This window comes from Protomyctophum bolini (genome assembly GCF_963924005.1).
Source record: "Protomyctophum bolini genome assembly, chromosome: 6".
NCBI lineage: Eukaryota > Metazoa > Chordata > Actinopteri > Myctophiformes > Myctophidae > Protomyctophum > Protomyctophum bolini.
In genome coordinates, this window is record NC_137867.1 from 33310337 (window position 1) to 33328025 (window position 17689).

The following is a 17689-nucleotide window of genomic DNA, read 5'->3' on the forward strand; positions in this document are numbered from 1 at the left end:
GACCAGTTATGATAAAAGAAAATAAACTTTGCTATTATATTTATTATTATTATTACACTTATTAGTAGTATTATTATTATACCTTGGTCGTTAGTTTCACCACACAAAAATGCAACAATTAACTCTGATTAACCTTTTCCCTTTTCAGTAATTGCTGCTCGAACAACATGTTTTGGAAGACATCAACTTGGAAGCATCAGTTGGACACACTTGGGCATCCCATATGGCTGTATGTATAATTCAGACCATCATGAATACACAATCCCAGCTCCTTCCTTTCATATAAAGCGTGGGTATGCAGATACAATGACACATATCACAGTCTGTAGCATTGCTCTGGAATTTAGCCTGGGCATGGAGGTTTTTTTAGTGGAACACTGATGCTGGTTTAATGCCTGTGAAACGCAGCTGTTAATTGAGAGTGACAACAGACAGATATCTGGCAGACGAATGGCAGATGGGGCCTGAATCCCTGGCATTGTGGAGATAAAGTATACCCCTCAGGAAAGAGAGGATGGGCAGACATGGAGGGAGAGAGAGAGAGAGAGAGAGGTGGGTGAATGTAACGAGTTTACTCTATAGGCTACAGCCTTACTGTGAAAATAACGTTGCTGCAATTCCATTTTAAAAACAGTCCTGGTTTTAGAAGTTTAAGTCTTCCTTTTTGTTATTGGTTAAATAAATGTTTGGTTATTAATTAGCTCTGGTCCATAGCCTTCTACTGCTTCTACGAATGAAACGCATTAGAGCTATGGACCAGAGCTAGTTATTAATATGCTGTCATAAGGGGCTTTGAGGTTGTCTGTTACCTTCTTGAAATCCAGTGAGAAAGGTCTGAGAAATCTAGCACAAATAGAAGCATGTTGCCCTCTAGTGGTTGTAAAGTATTAGTGAACTAACACTGTAATGCAAATGCATGATACAGTTGAGTAGTGTGTATTCATTCATTACATGATTGTGGCAGTAAAAAGGTTCTGTTCAGTATTGTGGTTTTAGATGTCAAATTAATTATACATCCTATAAGCTATCAGTGAAATTCCAATTGCATTCCAATTCTGCAGCACAAGTTGCACAACCTTCATGAATTGTTATGGATTTCCTTCAGCCCAAAATGACTATTAAGAAATACTCTTGAACAACGGGACACAGACTATTGATTTTTATTACAATCAAACAGGAAGTGACTAATGAATTAGTCAAAGCACCCATAAATTAACCGAACCTTTTTTTTCCATTGATCTTTCCTCCTAAAAACACACACACACACACACACACACACACACACACACACACACACACACACAAAGAGTGACGTGTGCCACAGATCAACTTTGTCCCTAGTGTTTTGGTAAACACTTCCCTGCGAGGCTGGCTCCAGTTTGACTGAGAGCCGGGGCGAACCACGTCGTATACTGTATCAGAGATTTCCTCCCGGCATTAAAGCAGGTTGTCAGGTAGACCAACAGGAAGGAGAGGAGATATGGCGTTTATGATGCTGCTGTGTCTGCTGTCACTGCTGCCTGGCTCCACTGCTCTAATGAGATCTCCATTGGTGGAGGAGGTAGGTCGAGAATACGTACAGTACAGGAGCCACAGTAGTGCTTCATGAGACCTCTGCTTGGGACATCTGCAAAGTACATTGAACTCTTCAACTTTCAACAGTTTATTGTCCTCGTGGTACATGTACCTACAGAGAGACATAACTACATTTTAACACGATCTCTGTCTTATACGATAGCCCTATATATATATATATACACTGTATATATATATAATGTAACTACCGGTATATATATATACTGTGTATATATATAACCTTTTGTGAAATGAGATGAAACGGATGCAAGACAGGAATAGGCCAAATGCTGTTGTTTTTATGGAGATCTAAAAAAATATATACTGATATATATTTCACTGTTTTGTGTTTCTCTCAAGGTTTTTCAAAACTCTCACAATCAAAGGGATATGGGATCTCAACCTGACACTGCCTCAGGTACATTCGTTTGGCTGAACTATACTGTATAAAGCCTAATTTATGCTCTGTAGTATGACAGTGTCGCTTGCCAAAAAGAACTGGTCTACAAGCTATTAGCTTTTACATCAGCTCTTTTTGGCAGCGACACCCGTGTGTGATGGAGCGTAAAGGAAGTTTAACAACTGTTTGAAGAAATGCATTCAATGCTGTGGCAACTGTCCTGCTATTACTGTCATAAGGAAACTGCATTATACGACGCAGTGTGCATCTGAGGACCGTCCCTTTAGCTCATTTACATAAGATAAGGTACTCTGGAGAAGTAGTAGCTCTGCTGTGAAATCAGAGAGAAACATCCAGGCACACAGGAAAGAAATACCAGTGGTTTTCATCAGGACAAGGATGAAGAAACGACTCTGGTCGAAACATGTTGGCTTTTTAACTTTGACAAGCCATACATTAATAAAAGCATTGTTTTTATTATACATATTTCCTCCATTATTTTTCCTCCTGTGTCTTTCTCTTCATTTGACATTATTGTTGATCCAGAAGCACCTTCAAGACCAATAGTCTTCTCAATTCTCCGTTAAGCACCTGTTTTTCCGCCTCCTTTAGCTCTGTGCTATAATTTCTCTTATACCACAGTCAGCAGGCGGTTTCGCAGGGCCAATGTGATGCCTGATGTGACACATCTGGAACTACTGGTGGTCGTGGGTCCTGATGTCCAACAGGCCCACAAACAGGACACTGAGAGATACATCCTCACCAACCTTAACATTGTGAGCTCACACACACACACACACACACACACACACACACACACACACACAGCTGTGAGCTTGTAGATCTGTTCTTTTTGAGTGTGGCAACCACTCCAAGGAACAGCAATGTCCCTATGTCCTTGCACGTGTCCCTATGTTTAGAGTACCAGTAGGGGCAAAAGTGGCGCTGTTGTGCTAGAAACAGAGAGAGAGAGATAGTGTTGCACTGTTGCCTGCTAATTACAGAGAGAGGGAGAGGGGGACAGGGGGAGGTGTCTGCTAATTCACCCACACAGTAACTCTGTCATTTCTTGACCGTTCCGGACGCGGGGCGGCTCGCCGGAACCGGGCTGGCACCCTGGGCGCGTTCCTGCGGGTCTGGAAGTTCCGGGGGCCCCCACATAGAGTTGCACCGCTCAGTTCACACAGATGTGATTTTCTTTAAATGTTGGAAAAAAATCTTCATCCTGGGAGATCCCAATGCGTTCCAAGGCCAGCATGGAGATATAATCCCCCCCATCTGGCCCTTGGTCTGCCAGGGTCTCCTCCCAGAGGGACATGCCAGAGGACCTCCCTAGGGAGATGCTCAGGAATACTAGATACCCGAACCACCGTTAAATTGTTAAATTGTGATATTATCAAACATACCAGAAGAAGGGAAAAAGATGTTGGCGATAAAAAATAAATCACCAGAGCGCGATACCAAAACCAGAGGCATGTAACCCCCCCCCCCACATACACACACACACACACCTGTTGCATGATTCAAAGCCTCGCCTGACTGCTCTGCACTCCATGTAATTTCCCCACAGGCCTCGGAGCTGTTGAGGGACATGACCTTAGGGGCCAATATGAGGGTGCACCTGGTACGCATGATCATCCTGTCAGAGCCAGAGGTCTGTCCTCTTCTCCACAGTCACATTCAAGTTCACTGTCACATGCACTAAATACTATGACAATAGACTGTAAAACATAAACAATATACATCAAAAAAGTACTTCTTTCTATGGTTCAACATGTTCATTGTATACTTACAACAATTTAAGGGAACAATTTAAAACACATGCATGAACATATGATATAATACAGAAAATGAACAGCGAGATTGGGGCATTGGGTTGATAGACTGTCTGTTATGCTTATTGCTTATGGCACATAATGTTAAGAATCATTTATTTCCCTTTAGTTGTTGTGGTGGTACAATATTTATCACTATACATTTGCACATACGTGAAATTCATCTGCTGCATTTACCCATCCAAACTATTAGTAGCAGTGGGTGCTATTTATACAGGGAGCAGGGTTAAGTGTCTTGCTCAGGGAAACTTCAACACAGACTGGGATGAGCGGGGGCCCAGAGGACCTCTCTACCCACTCAGCTACTAATTCTTTCCTCTCTCTTCTAGCCAGAGATCCAAATGTCTACCGACATTACTGCTTCTCTTAGAAGTGTGTGTGACTGGGGTCGAAGGATCAACCCTTCCAATGACACAGACCCATTACATGCCGATCTTCTGCTTTACATTACCAGGTACTCAATTGGACTGGCTCTAGATGTGTCTGGAGTCTGGCTCGAGCTTCACTCATAGGTTTTATTGAGACATGATTATTCTAAGCACACCAGTAAATAATGAAACATTTGGTCATTTTGAATCCTTTTTTTTCTTCATATTTCCATATTGCTGCTGTTGGGTGGGAATGTTATGTCCAAACATAACCTGTGTTCCAACGGATCCATTGTAGTTAAATATGTATAAAACCCACAGACGTAACCACTTTCAAATTAACTTAACTAGTTATAGCAGATAGCAGATCTGGCGATTGACGAAGTAGGGCATTCATTTACGAAAATGTGTGAACTGAGCGGTTGCTCAACAACAACGCTGGCTGGCAGCAGTATTGCAGCTGTTGGTACTCAGACATACAGACATACACACGCGGCCAGTCATTCGAGCGGTGTGGCACCGTTCAAAAACATTATGTGGAAATATAGACCTCTAGATCCTACATATATTGTTATTCTATCAACAGGTATGACCTGGTGCTGCCTGATGGGAACAAACTCGTCAGGGGTGTGGCACAGCTGGGCGGGGCTTGCACCAGTGACTGGAGCTGTGTGGTCACAGAGGACACAGGCTTTGATCTGGGTATCACCATTGCACACGAGATTGGACACAGGTAGAGCATAACTCTAATAAGCCTGGCATCCCTATTTATCTACTAATGACAGATTACATGTCATTTTTTAAACAAATATGTGTACATTCTAAAATAGCGGAAATAGACGATCTACAAGCTCTGGACTTGCAGACTGGATAAGTTCACTGCATGACCCCGTCGTCCAATGAAGTATAAAATATTAAAATATGGCTTATATACCGTCCATATGGTTAATGAAAGATTTATAATATGTATTGTATTGTTGTTGTTGATGATGATGTTTGCATCAAAGCCTCAACATCCTGTTATTAACTTTTTTGAGTGTCATGGTTTATTTTTAACCAGTTTTGGAATAAACCACGATGGTGTAGGAAACACCTGCAGCACGAGTGGGTTCATGATGGCCACTGATGGAGGCTACAACAGTGTGGATCTCACCTGGTCCCAATGCAGCAGGCAGCAGCTGTACACCTTCTTCAGGTGGGACCACCTGTATTATGCAGCTGTGCACTAAAATGACACCCATTCATCATGTAAACTGCCACCGTTTCTTCAGCATTTCACCAATAAGACATGCAGCATACACAGTAAACTTCCACAATGTTCATTGAGAGAGTAACGGGTCTATTTGGTTATATTTGTACTTCTAAGGCAGTGGTTCCCAAACCTTTTTGCTCGAGACCCAAAAGACAAATTTGGTGTCTCCCTGGGCCCCAAACTTACACAAATACATTCTGAGCCTTATTTTAAAAATAGTGAAAACAGCCGATCTTCCAGCTCACAGCTTGTATATTGGCTATTTTGACTATTTCATAAAGGGTTTTTATATTCATGGAATTGTTTTTGAGTTTTTGTTTATTATAAAAATTTGCGGTTTTGTTTTGACAAAACCGCAAATTTGGCAAATAGTAACTCTAAGAATGACAATGTCTACAGTAGTTCAAGAACCTTTGTTAAAGCAAGCCCCATAATTCACCTGGTTTATGTGTCTATTGCACTTGTGGAGGCTTTTCATGTGATACACGAATGTACGAATCTACGAATGTACGAATCTACGAATGTAGACTGTTGCCCTTATGTAAATTAAAAAGTGTATCCACCTTTGTGAGGCACATTAAGCAATAAGCATTAAGCATACAATCTAATTAGACTGATGTGTATGTGAATGGTGTTCCCAGTCAAAGAAAGGCTCAATGTGTACAAGATTTGCCTGCAATGGGAGGCTCCCTGCAAGGCTTTCCACCAGGGCTATACTATGGAGTGGATGACCAGTGTCGGATAGCTTTCGGCAACACGGCCAGGGCCTGCTCTTTCACTAATACTGACATGGTAAGGACCACACGTGATGCCCAGTCTGAGGTGATACTGAGCATGTCAGTCATTATACTGTCAAAAACATTATAGATCTACAAGCTCACAACGGGTCGCGTCGCATTGTGGCGCATTGTGAGGCCACACAGTACAGTATTGATGTTTTCTGTCTGTTCAGCCGGTGTGTCGTGTCCTGTCCTGCCACGTTAACCCTGGGGATGACAGTTCCTGCAAACGCCTTCTGGTTCCACTGCTGGACGGAACAGAGTGTGCACCTAATCAGGTGGTGATCTATTATTAACAGTGGCTTAAAGTAACTAAGTACATTTACTCAAGTAGAAACAACTGGAATATTTCCAATAATTTTACTTTCTACTCCACCTACATCTCAGACTCAAATATTGTACTAGTTACTTATTAATTATTTTATTATTATATTTATATTTAATTATTCTTATTACAAAACTACTTTTCCCATCACTGCTTATTACCAGCCGGTAACCATACGTCTGCTTTTACAGTTTGGAAATCCTTTGTCGTGAACTTCCACTGTGTCATGGCATTTTATCAAAATGTTTACTCTAAATCTGTCAGCAATACGAATAGTAATTTACACAGAGGTTTTTAATGAGGCTTATCTTCCCTACAGTGGTGTGTGAAGGGGCGTTGTGTGTCCCCAGACCAGCTAAGCTCCACGGTGGTGGTGGTGCATGGTTCTTGGTCCAGCTGGTCTGCTATGACCCCTTGCTCACGGACATGTGGTGGGGGAGTCGGGTATCGACTGAGGCAGTGCAATAACCCAAGGTAACAAATATATGATGCCAGTGTTACTACAGTAATAACAATGTGATGTAGTACTTAATCTGATATGACTAAATATATGGGATTTATGCATCAGGATACTTGTCATGTGTAATGTTCCAGACCTGCGTTTGGAGGGAATTATTGTGAGGGCCAGGACATCGAAGCTGAACTTTGTAACTTGCAGGTAAGTGCCCGCTGGTTATGTTGACAATGGGCCTCTATACAGTCAATAGGGTTTACAATTTAGACATTAGACTGATAGACAGACAGACATGACAAGGATTTTAGCTGTTGCTCGTGGTTGTAAATAGCCACCATGACTCTGCGACACTGTCAATCTCAGACACCTTACTTAATATATTGAGAGCAAAGAGAGGCCTGAGAATTTGTCTCCTTGTCACCCACCTTCTCCTCTGTTCTCAGCTGGCACCTGGCCTGATTCTATCTATATAGCATTCTTAGCATTTGAGGTCATGCTTATATACAGTACTTTAGAATCGTGTCTTTTTTCCCCTTGTGATTGTAGCCATGTGAGAGCACCGAGTTGGACTTCATGGCAGAACAGTGTTCCAAGACAGACTCCCAGCCCCTCTACCTGTTGCCAAACATTGCTTCTCTGTATACTTGGACTCCTGCTGTAGGCTTTGTCACAGGTGACACCATAGGATAATAGAACATGAATTGTACTGCTCTCCAACATTTCAGCAACAAAGAATATTATAAACATACAAGATATAAAGGAAATACATATAATAAACAAAATGAAAGATATAATAACTGAGCAGACTAACTTTACTTAGTCACTTCCAGAAGGTTGAATTTGTCACAAACTTTAAGTACAAGCAGCGAGATGTCACTATTCATTGTATGAGTATATCGGTGTGAATAATGCTATTAGTATTGTCTTGATTTACTTGACCTTTTATGTCTCATCACCACCAGGGGATGAACAGTGCAGACATATGTGCCAATCCGAGGGAGAAAACTTCATAGTAAGTCGTGGGTCTCAGTTTGTGGATGGAACACGGTGTGAGCCACTTGTTGCAGCACCCCTTGGCTCTACAGCTGCTTGTCTACAAGGAAAATGCCAGGTAAACATCTTACCAGTGGTGGAAGAAGTACTTTTTTGAGCGGTGCCAACCGCCTCCATTAAGTGACTGTGTGTGTATGTCTGTCTGTCTGTCTGAGTTGACCCACTGACCCCTGCAGCTGGGCCATTCACACTGAGCAGTCAACTGATTGGGGTTGATTGGTACACACACACACGCACGCATTCATGCACACACACACACACACACACACACACACACACACACAGTAACTATAACAATAAAAGTATAGTTGCCCGCGTAAAAGACCTACAATAAGCGTTTTACTAGAGTAAAAGTACAAAGCTATTAATTGTCAACTCAGTACCAAAATAAAAGTACTAATTATTCAGAATGGGGAAATTGGCTGAATTAAAAATGCCTAATGTGTTTATTGATTTTATTATAAATAAAATCTATTATATTATTATTATTATTATAAACAGAAGACAGGGCCTCATGCCCATACAATTTGACTTACTTACTTGCCTCTGCGATGTAGAAGTAAAAAAAGAAAAATGAATTGAGGTCTGGTCTGACATGTCAGAGAATTAGATACCATATATCATACTGTGATACTCTTAAACCAATCATTTTGATTAATTCATTGGTCTCTAACAAGCTGTTTGGCTGCGATGGTGTACTGCATTCTGGGAAAGTAGAGGACATCTGTGGAGTGTGTGGTGGAGATGCCTCGTCCTGCATTTTCACTTCCAATGCCTACAACGGTGGCCGGGCCAGAGGTACAGCACGAAATAGATTATAATGGAAAAATATATATTGTGCGTCTGCATTCCTAGTTCCTACATTAACTGCATCTCTTCTTTCTGTTAGAGTACGTTACCTTCCTTTCTCTGCCAGTGAACGCCACACGGGTGCACGTGGTCAACATGGCGCCTGTCTTCACTCATATGGGTGAGAGAGGTTTATATGAGAGAGGGATTCAGTGGGTAATACTATTACTATTAATAGAACAGAACCAAAGGAGCTGGTCTTTCTCCATTACAGCGGTGATGCTTGGGGACCATCAGTATGTTGTGGCTGGGACGGGTGGCATGGCTCTCAACACGACCCACCCCTCCCCACTGGATGACCACCATCTGGCATACAGCCTGTATCTGACCCCGGACCTTTTGCCCCAAATGGAGGAGCTTTGGCTTCCTGGGCCACTGCAGCAGGAGACACACATACAGGTCATAATAATAATAATAAATAGAGCATTGTAGTTATTACTGGCAAACTGCAGGTTGGGTTCAACTGACCATGTTCAATAATATTAAATCCGGGAATTGAATTAAACCACATTAACCCTGACATCCCTATTTGAAATAATAAAAAGAAAACATAGCAGATCCACAGTCTGACGACGTTGGTAGCTTGAAGATCGGCTATAGTGTAAAATAGGGCTTAAGTAATTAAATTCAAATTGCATGAATGAAATCGGGGAAATTGTGCATGTAAAACATCTGACCTTTACATCAGAGTCATATATTATTGTTAGTGTCACTTTTCAGGTCTATCGCAAATATGGAAAAGAATATGGAGAGAAAACGAATCCAAACATCACATACCAGTTCTATGTACCCAACAATAATGATTATTTGACAGAGATCAAACCCAGCAGGAAATGGGTTGTCCTCACAACACCCTGTTCTGTCACTTGCAGCTCAGGTAAGAAACCGTTAATATGAAACCAACAAAATAGAAAACCACCCAATATACTCTAGTATGGTTAGAATTAAATAAACAAATATATAGAAAATATTGGGAGCATGCTTGTTTTCTGCTGTAAAATGGCTTCCTAGTTGTTTTGAGGATATAAAGTGATACCCAAATCAAACTGCAGAAGAAACCATGTTGAAATTGAACGTTTATGCCATTATCTTAACTATAATTATAAATGTACCAAGTCTCTGTGTGTGTGTATACGTCTGTAATCCACGTAACTCGAGAACCGTTCTCACCACCGACTTCAAGTTCGACACGCGTTCCACACCCCCACATGGAGTGCAGTGCCCGGTGTCGAGTCAGTCGGACCCACGGTTGTCCTGAACCGCCACAAAAGGCCTATGCCCAGGCTCTGCCCAGTGTCCATATATGGAGCTGGCCTGTTCTGACATCATTCTGACGACTCCATATTTGGGCATGACTGACAAATAACTCCATATATGGGCATAAAAGGGACACAGACATAATATCTGGGTGGGGCATGAATTTCCAACTTGCATCGTTGCAAGTAGGCCAGTGCCCAATGGGCACAGCTGTAATAATTCTGAATGGAAAATGACCCAAACAAGCTCCAACAATCTGGTTTAGTGAGGGGTTTGGTTTAGTCATGACAAATCACGAGATTAAACAGATCATGCCACAATAGAGGCAATCAGGCCCGCGGGAAGTACTTTACACGAGTAGGGGCTGAGCGTCTAGTAGGGGGTGCACGCAAAAATGAGCGTGCATGTGCCTCGTGCACGCGGAAAAGTGGCTTTTACTTTTCCTCTCCACACGCAAGTTATATGAACAAACAAAAAGGCATAGGCCTATTTAGGCTACACATGACATTGACAAGGAACCGATATCAAAACAAAACATATAAATTATAGCCCTATTATACAACAGACGAGCTGACAGCGCAGCGCGCTTGGGCTCGGCGACCCGGGTGTAGTGTTGTATCGTCATCATTTCTCCACCAAACATCATTTCTCCAACCAAACTTTGCACACACACTCCCTGGATGCCAACGACGAACCTCTGCCCCAAATATTCCTCAACAGCCTGTTATAGCGCCACCATGAGACCGATTTAGGCAAAACATTTCTGTAGATTACTCGTATGGCACCCTTTTCCCATTGGCCTATTATAGCGCCACCAGGAGGCCACAACCTGACCTGTCTTGGTGGAGACCTGTGCCGATGGGCTTTATCATTCTAGTTCATCATAGATCCCTCGTCATAATCTAATATCTAACATTAAATTGCAGCAGCATTCAGCAGTTCAGTTGGCACGGCGGCCATAGTAATTAGTAAATACTGTATTATTTCTCACTGCAATAGTGACTATTAGAGAAATAATATAGTTAAATAGTAAATGCTTTACCTTAAACCCCAAATGTGCTCTTGCGCTCCGGGGTGGTTCATTCCCTCATCATGGCATTTTTACTCCAACGTGTGTTACGTTTCCAGAATGTCATTATGTACGTGAGGCGAGGGTAATAAGGGTAGTCGCCTGGCTCATGGCTGCAGGGGTAGCCCTGGTCCAAGGCTTACAGGCTTACGCTGTAAGCCTTGGACCAGGGCTAGTGCAGGGGCCGCCCAGGCGTGCAGGTAGACTCGAGCTAGGCCCCGGCAGAACACTGCAGCTGCTGCTGTTGTTGTTTTTTTATTATTGTCCGACGACGACGACAACTCCACGACAATGCCCTCTTCAACTTTAGTACTCGTCCCCTGCTGAACACTGCTGCTGGTGCTCATGAAGGGTTCATGAACTAGACTTGATTTGGGCTTGGACCTATGGCTTGGACCCACCAAAGAAATCACTAATTCTTCTGAGCCATGTTGACAACAACACACAGGCTGACCGGAGAAATTCAAATTCGTGCGCCGGTAACCGGAAATAGCGGTAATAAAGGTAACCGGAAATAGCGTCAGCAGCAGAGCAGAGACGATGATAAATATAAAAACAAACCCAAAAAGTCAGTCAAGTGTAGTTTAAGAATACTATTTATTTTATCATTTTTATTTATATAAATAATAACGTGGCATTTCTATTATTGATAATCATATTATTATAATTTTCTTTCCTTTTTTTCCCCCTTTTCCCCCCTCCTGTTCGAGGGGGCTGTAGCCTACCTCAGCCCCTCCAGCTCCCCTACTTCCCTCAGCCAGGCAATGCAAGTTGATCAAATGACCAAAACACGGTGCCTTTTCAATTCATGTTTGTGCTCTCTTTTCTCACAGGCATACAGAAAAGTATGTATGTGTGTGTAGATGAGGATACCAGCAAACATTTAGAAGAGCAGCATTGTACTGATCCTCCTCCATCCCTGCCCCTACAGACAGCATGTCAGCTCTCAGCCTGCCCTGCAAGGTTCACTTACACGCACGCACACATGCACTCTTCACATTTAATACATTTAATTTAAGGGCTCTTGACATAAAAATCTGTTGATTTAATATGAATTTACATTATTCATTAATTTGGCTTTACATTTACTGTGATGTCAGTGGGAAGAGTACATGCGTCAGTGGAAAATGCTACTTAGCACTATAGAGAGATACAAGTCATACAACTACCAGTTTTGAAATTACAATTTTATTTTGTATAATTACACATGGTCTTTTAGAAATATAGTTTTAAAATCTGTAAGGGTTTTCTATTCTTTGTACAGTGACCATTTGGGGGTAATTAAAAAGTAATATCTACGCAATACATTATAGTCTATCAAGACAAGCAGGTGTACATTGTTGTAGTGCTTCAGCACCCTCTGGTGGACACATTTAAAGACAGTGACTTACATAAAATATTCACAGACAGCTTCAGTACAATTGTATTGTTACTTACTTTGTAAACTAATTAACTAAGGACAGCAGTGAGAATCAGTAAATCAATAAAGAATGAATTGTGCTTAAGGCTGGGACAAAATACAACTCTGATGTATAATAAGTGAGAGTGAGAGATGATTTCTTAGTTTTATGACTACAGGTGGGAGATGGGGGAGTTTGGGCCTTGTAGCGCTTCATGTGGTGGAGGAGAGAGAGAGCGCCCTGTGAGATGTGTACAGGAACAAGGAGCTAATATTGTAAGGGTCCCAGCCTCTGAATGCCCATCTGATTCAACCCCAAAGACCGTTCAACAATGTAACATTCAGGACTGCCCAGCCAGGTATACAGCCTCCAAAAGTGCAATTTTCATGTTGTCCATGTATTAATATACAACACCAACAGAATTGGATGTACTGTATAAAATAGAAAGTTCTGTATGTTTATGTGTTTAAAAAGCTGCTCTTTCATATTTGACAGATGGAATGTGTCAGAGCCAGGGGTGTGTTCAGCTGTGTGTGGGCCAGGAGAAGCGAAACGCATCGTGTCATGTGTCCAGTCAAAAGGTGGACAGGTCGTCAAAGTGGATAATAGCTTCTGTCCAGAGCAAATCAGACCCCCTGACGCTGTGCCTTGTGTGGTGGATGTGTGTCCTATTGGCTGGGAGTCTAAGGGACAGGTACAGTGGATATGAACAGTAGAATATTGTACAAGTCTACATTCTGCAGAATCTTAAACAAAACACCTTATATTGTCCTTACCAGGAAACACCGCTTATAAAGTCGTCCGGTTTAATGCCACGCTCTGGACAGGCTCCTGTGTACGTCTGGAGTCCTGTTATCAGCCAGTGTTCAAAGAACTGTGGCAATGGTAAGTGAGGGCACTGGCCTTCTTTCATTCAGAACCCATGTCTTCAGCTAAAGCAGTGGTTCTGTCACGGTCCCCCAAATATGGCCACAGACCCCCATTTTAAAGGTGGGGGTCCCCTGGAACCCCCTCAAGAACCCCTGGGGTTCCCTGCCTGGACCCCACTTTGGGGAACCAGTAAGCTAAAGATTAACCAAAGCCTGATATTTGTGTAGGAACCCTGCAGGTGTGGTTTTCCTGTGTGAACCACCAGACCAGACTGGGAGTGGCTGAGTTCCACTGTGACGACTCTAGCAAACCACAGCCTTACTCTGAGCCCTGCAACACCTCCCCGTGTCCTGCTATGTGAGTCACCACCAATGAAAGCACAAACAACAGCATTTTGTGTATTTATCAATAATATGTAATATAAGCAACATAAATCATACTGTTCATACATACAGTATATCAACGTAATACGTGTGCATTGTGTAATACAAAATATCAGCAGAAGCATGTTTGTGTCAGCAGATGGCGATCTAAGCGAGGAGTCTGCAGTGTGACATGTGGGGGAGGGGTGGTTAACAGAGTGCTGTACTGCACCCGAGAGACGGGAGGGGAGGGGGATGAGGAGGAGGAGGAGGAGGAGGTGGTGGAGGATTCAGAGTGCAGTGCTTCTCACAAGCCCACAGCAGTGGTTACATGCAACACCAATAGTTGCCCAGCGAGGTAAATCACATACAGAATATAGAGACGTACTCACAAATGCCACAGAGATATAAAAAAACAGCAACTGCAGAGATGGGCTCGCTCGCACGCACGCACAGCACAGCACACACAGCACAGCACATCAGGATAATAACCCCTCCCAATACCAAAATAGCATCTCACACAGACACTGTGACCCATCCAGGTGGAAGGTTTCCAGTACATCACCTTGCTCAGTGTCCTGTGACCTGGGCGTAGCTCAGAGGACTGTGTCCTGTGTCCAGTTCATCCAAGGGAAGGAGAGGGTGGTGTCAGAGGAGACCTGTCATTCAGCCATTAAGCCAGCGACCACGGTGCCCTGCCTAGTGCAAGTCTGCACATTCAGATGGGAAGTGAAAGAATGGAGCCAGGTAATGCTTACTGTGAGACAAAATGGAGCATGCGATGGAGGAGACATGAAGTACACCACCACTCCCCAATACCCTATTTTTCCCTTTAGTGCATTATATCTCCATAAACAGGAAGACAACCCTAAATCTCCCACATTTTCTGAATGTATTTTGTAATTTTATGTTACTCTTCTCCAGTGTTCAGTGTTGTGTGGATATGGGATCCAGTCCAGGGCTGTATCCTGCATGGGGCCTTCTAACCCTGAGCCCCTCAGCCCCCTGTTCTGCATGAACATGCCCAAGCCAATCACCATCCGGGGCTGCTACACGGCCAGCTGCAGAGACCTGGAGCCCACCACAGACCTCGCCCCCACCCACACACCCTTACTGCACGCCAGGGTGGAGGAGGCTACACCCACCGTGGAGGAACGTCCACCATCTCCTACTCTGAGGCGGCAACCAACTCTGGCAGCAGAGTTGGTCACCACCACCCCACAGACCATCTTGCCCACCCCCACACCTAAAACAAGTTAGGTGACACTATCACGAAAAGCTGAAGCTAATTGGTGTGACGCTGTCGTCCAGAGGTATTCCTTTTTTTCCATCATGTTGTTTTCTTCTTTCCAGGTGTGTGTGGCCAGCTGCTCCTGGAAGAGACAGGTACGCTTGACTTAAGGAACGTGACAGGGCGCTGCACAGTGTCCATAGGTCGACCTCTAGATGAGGTCATTCACGTCAACGTGGAGTCGAGCTCGTTGAACTGCAAGAAGAGTAAGCATGTATACAACAATCCCTTATAGCAGACATGGATGTATTGATATATGCATTATCCTATCAGTAATGGTGCTGCGTTCACACTAGCCGCGACAAAGCAACAAGCTACAATGGAATCCAGTGAAATGAAGCTACAAACATGAAGCTACAAACTGACACCACAATGACCACGAGGCACTACAACTAAAGTTCAGCAGACTTCAACTTTTTTCTGTTCTCCAATGATGCAATGAAGTGTCAATCAATCATGTTTTTGTTACTCCATTTCAACTCCCCTGCTCCGTTCCATAAAAAGGAAAACGAATTATTGCTGTTAACGGTTCCCTGTGATATTTTACCCTGCAGCAGTGCAGAGGAACACGCCCTGCCGTTTTGTAGCTTTAGTTGTCGATAGAATGAACAAAGCATAAGAATAACTGTGTTTTGCATGTAGAGGAGTTCCTGGCCTTCTTTGACCGGCTGGTGTTCGTAAGAAAATGTGAGCAGGTGGAGAATACTGCACTGATCTCCAGAACTAATGTCCTGTTGGTGGGCCAGAACCTCCTCACAGCAGGAAATGGGGTCCACCTCACCTACAGCTCTCAGAAGAACTCTAAGAAGACCCATCATGGTAAGATAGCTTCTGTGTGGGCAATGGTGCGAGTGTTGTTGTCCCCTCACCTTTAGCTCAAGTGATGCAGGAAGTGTTCTTCCATTAAAATCCCTTAAACTGGTGGTGCATGGGTGGGGCAGAGGCAAAGTACCTGGCCAACACATTGGAGACTTGGGCTGTATTTTGCGTTTCTTAAGTACCTGGTCTTATTCCCTAACTTGAGTAAACTAAAGACCTGGAGGCGTGAGCAATGCCATTTGGCTATTCTGAGTGGCCAAAGAGCATTGATCACGCCTCCAGGTCTTTCGTTTACTCAAGTTAGGGAATAAGACCTGGTACTTAAGACACGCAAAATACAGCCCAAGGTGTTTGAAATCTGCTTTTCCTCCAGCTCGGCCCGGGATCTACATTACAAACACAATTGGTCATGTTATTTAGGAGGGAAGCCGGTGGAGAGACCAATCTTTGCCCCTGCATCAGAGACTCCTCAAGGGCACCTGTCAGCAGGGCTGTTGAACTGTGAGGAATAGTATGTTCCTCCATACGTGCTATGTTCTCGCAGTGAAATTCCTCACTGTCAGGTGAAAAGCGGCAGGCTATCCAGGCCATGTGTATCAGAGGAAGCATACAGTTTCAATACAATCCCTAGGACCAATCAACATAAATATCAACCAGTAGGGGTCAGCAGTGACACAATTACGCAATTATTTGGAAATGAGCATAATGCCTATATAAATGTGTGATTACAATAATTCCCCCAAACTGTACACTCACATCTCCACAAGCAAATGCTTTGGCATTTGTATCCCTATTAGCCCGTAGTAGACTACTCCTCCTTAATTGGAAGTCGGATAAGACACCTTCTTTTCAACAATGGCTAAAAAAAGTTTCATTCCTGCCTCTGGAAAAACTCAGGTATAGAGTGGACAGAGCCCAAAAAACCTTTGTCCTGGCTTGGAGTGCCTTTGTGGATTTGTTGAGGACTTTTCCTTTCAGTGAACTGTAATCCGGACTATGTCCCTGTCTTGACTCTCTTTTTGACCTGTGATTGTCTCACACCACCTTGTTTTTTTAGCCTAGGGGCGGGGTTGTATATGTTTGTGTTTTGTGTGGTTTGTGTAATGTCATGTGAAGAAATGTAAAAAATAAAGTTTATAAATTTGTGATTACATCAAATGTTTGCAGAATAAAATGCACATAAATTATGAAATTATAATTCAATACCAGTTGACCACTGAGAGATGTCTTATGTTTTTTTTTTTAATCCAGACTGTGACGTTCAGCTGTTTGCACCCAATGGGGTCTTTGAAAACCCCACAACGTCCAGTAGTAACCACACATGTCGAGTTCTGATCAATGCCCCACCCTCGGTGAAGATCAGAATCCAGGCACTGAGCATTGGACTCACGTTTAACAGGACCAACTCCCACTCCACATACATCATGGTGAGAACAGGTTCTTGGATAGATATCAGTAATTTGTGGTGTGTTGAATTTCACTGTAAAAATAATGTATTTTATTTCTTCCATTGACATTACTCAGATCCGTGACATGGATGTCCTAAAGACCACTGTGTTTAAAGGCCACCAGCTCTTCCTCTGGCGCTCCACTGGGAACATGGCCGAGATAGAATTCCACGGAGAATACCTGCATTCCAAAGGGAGCTTCACAGCTCAATACTCATTTGTGCGGTTTTGATGTGGGATTCAGCAGCAGCTGAGGAAAACAACAGCTTGCATAATATACTTT

At 43.2% G+C, this 17689-nt stretch overlaps 1 protein-coding gene across 1 annotated transcript; it reads left to right on the forward strand.

Moving 5' to 3' along the window:
* Positions 1-1480: 1480 nt before the first annotated feature.
* Positions 1481-17683, forward strand: adamts13 (ADAM metallopeptidase with thrombospondin type 1 motif, 13; the record flags this gene model as incomplete). Its single annotated transcript, XM_080765766.1, has 29 exons — positions 1481-1561; positions 1936-1993; positions 2618-2751; positions 3546-3629; positions 4140-4264; positions 4765-4911; positions 5239-5373; positions 6072-6222; positions 6383-6487; positions 6854-7008; positions 7129-7192; positions 7535-7661; positions 7951-8099; positions 8719-8839; positions 8931-9011; positions 9105-9289; positions 9611-9767; positions 12050-12179; positions 12795-12974; positions 13112-13310; positions 13396-13501; positions 13714-13843; positions 14009-14206; positions 14391-14595; positions 14773-15103; positions 15202-15345; positions 15782-15958; positions 17210-17385; positions 17483-17683. The coding sequence occupies 29 exons, from the start codon at positions 1481-1483 to the stop codon at positions 17636-17638; spliced, it is 4191 nt and encodes a 1396-aa protein (XP_080621892.1). The 3' UTR covers positions 17639-17683.
* Between the last annotated feature and the right edge of the window lie 6 nt (positions 17684-17689).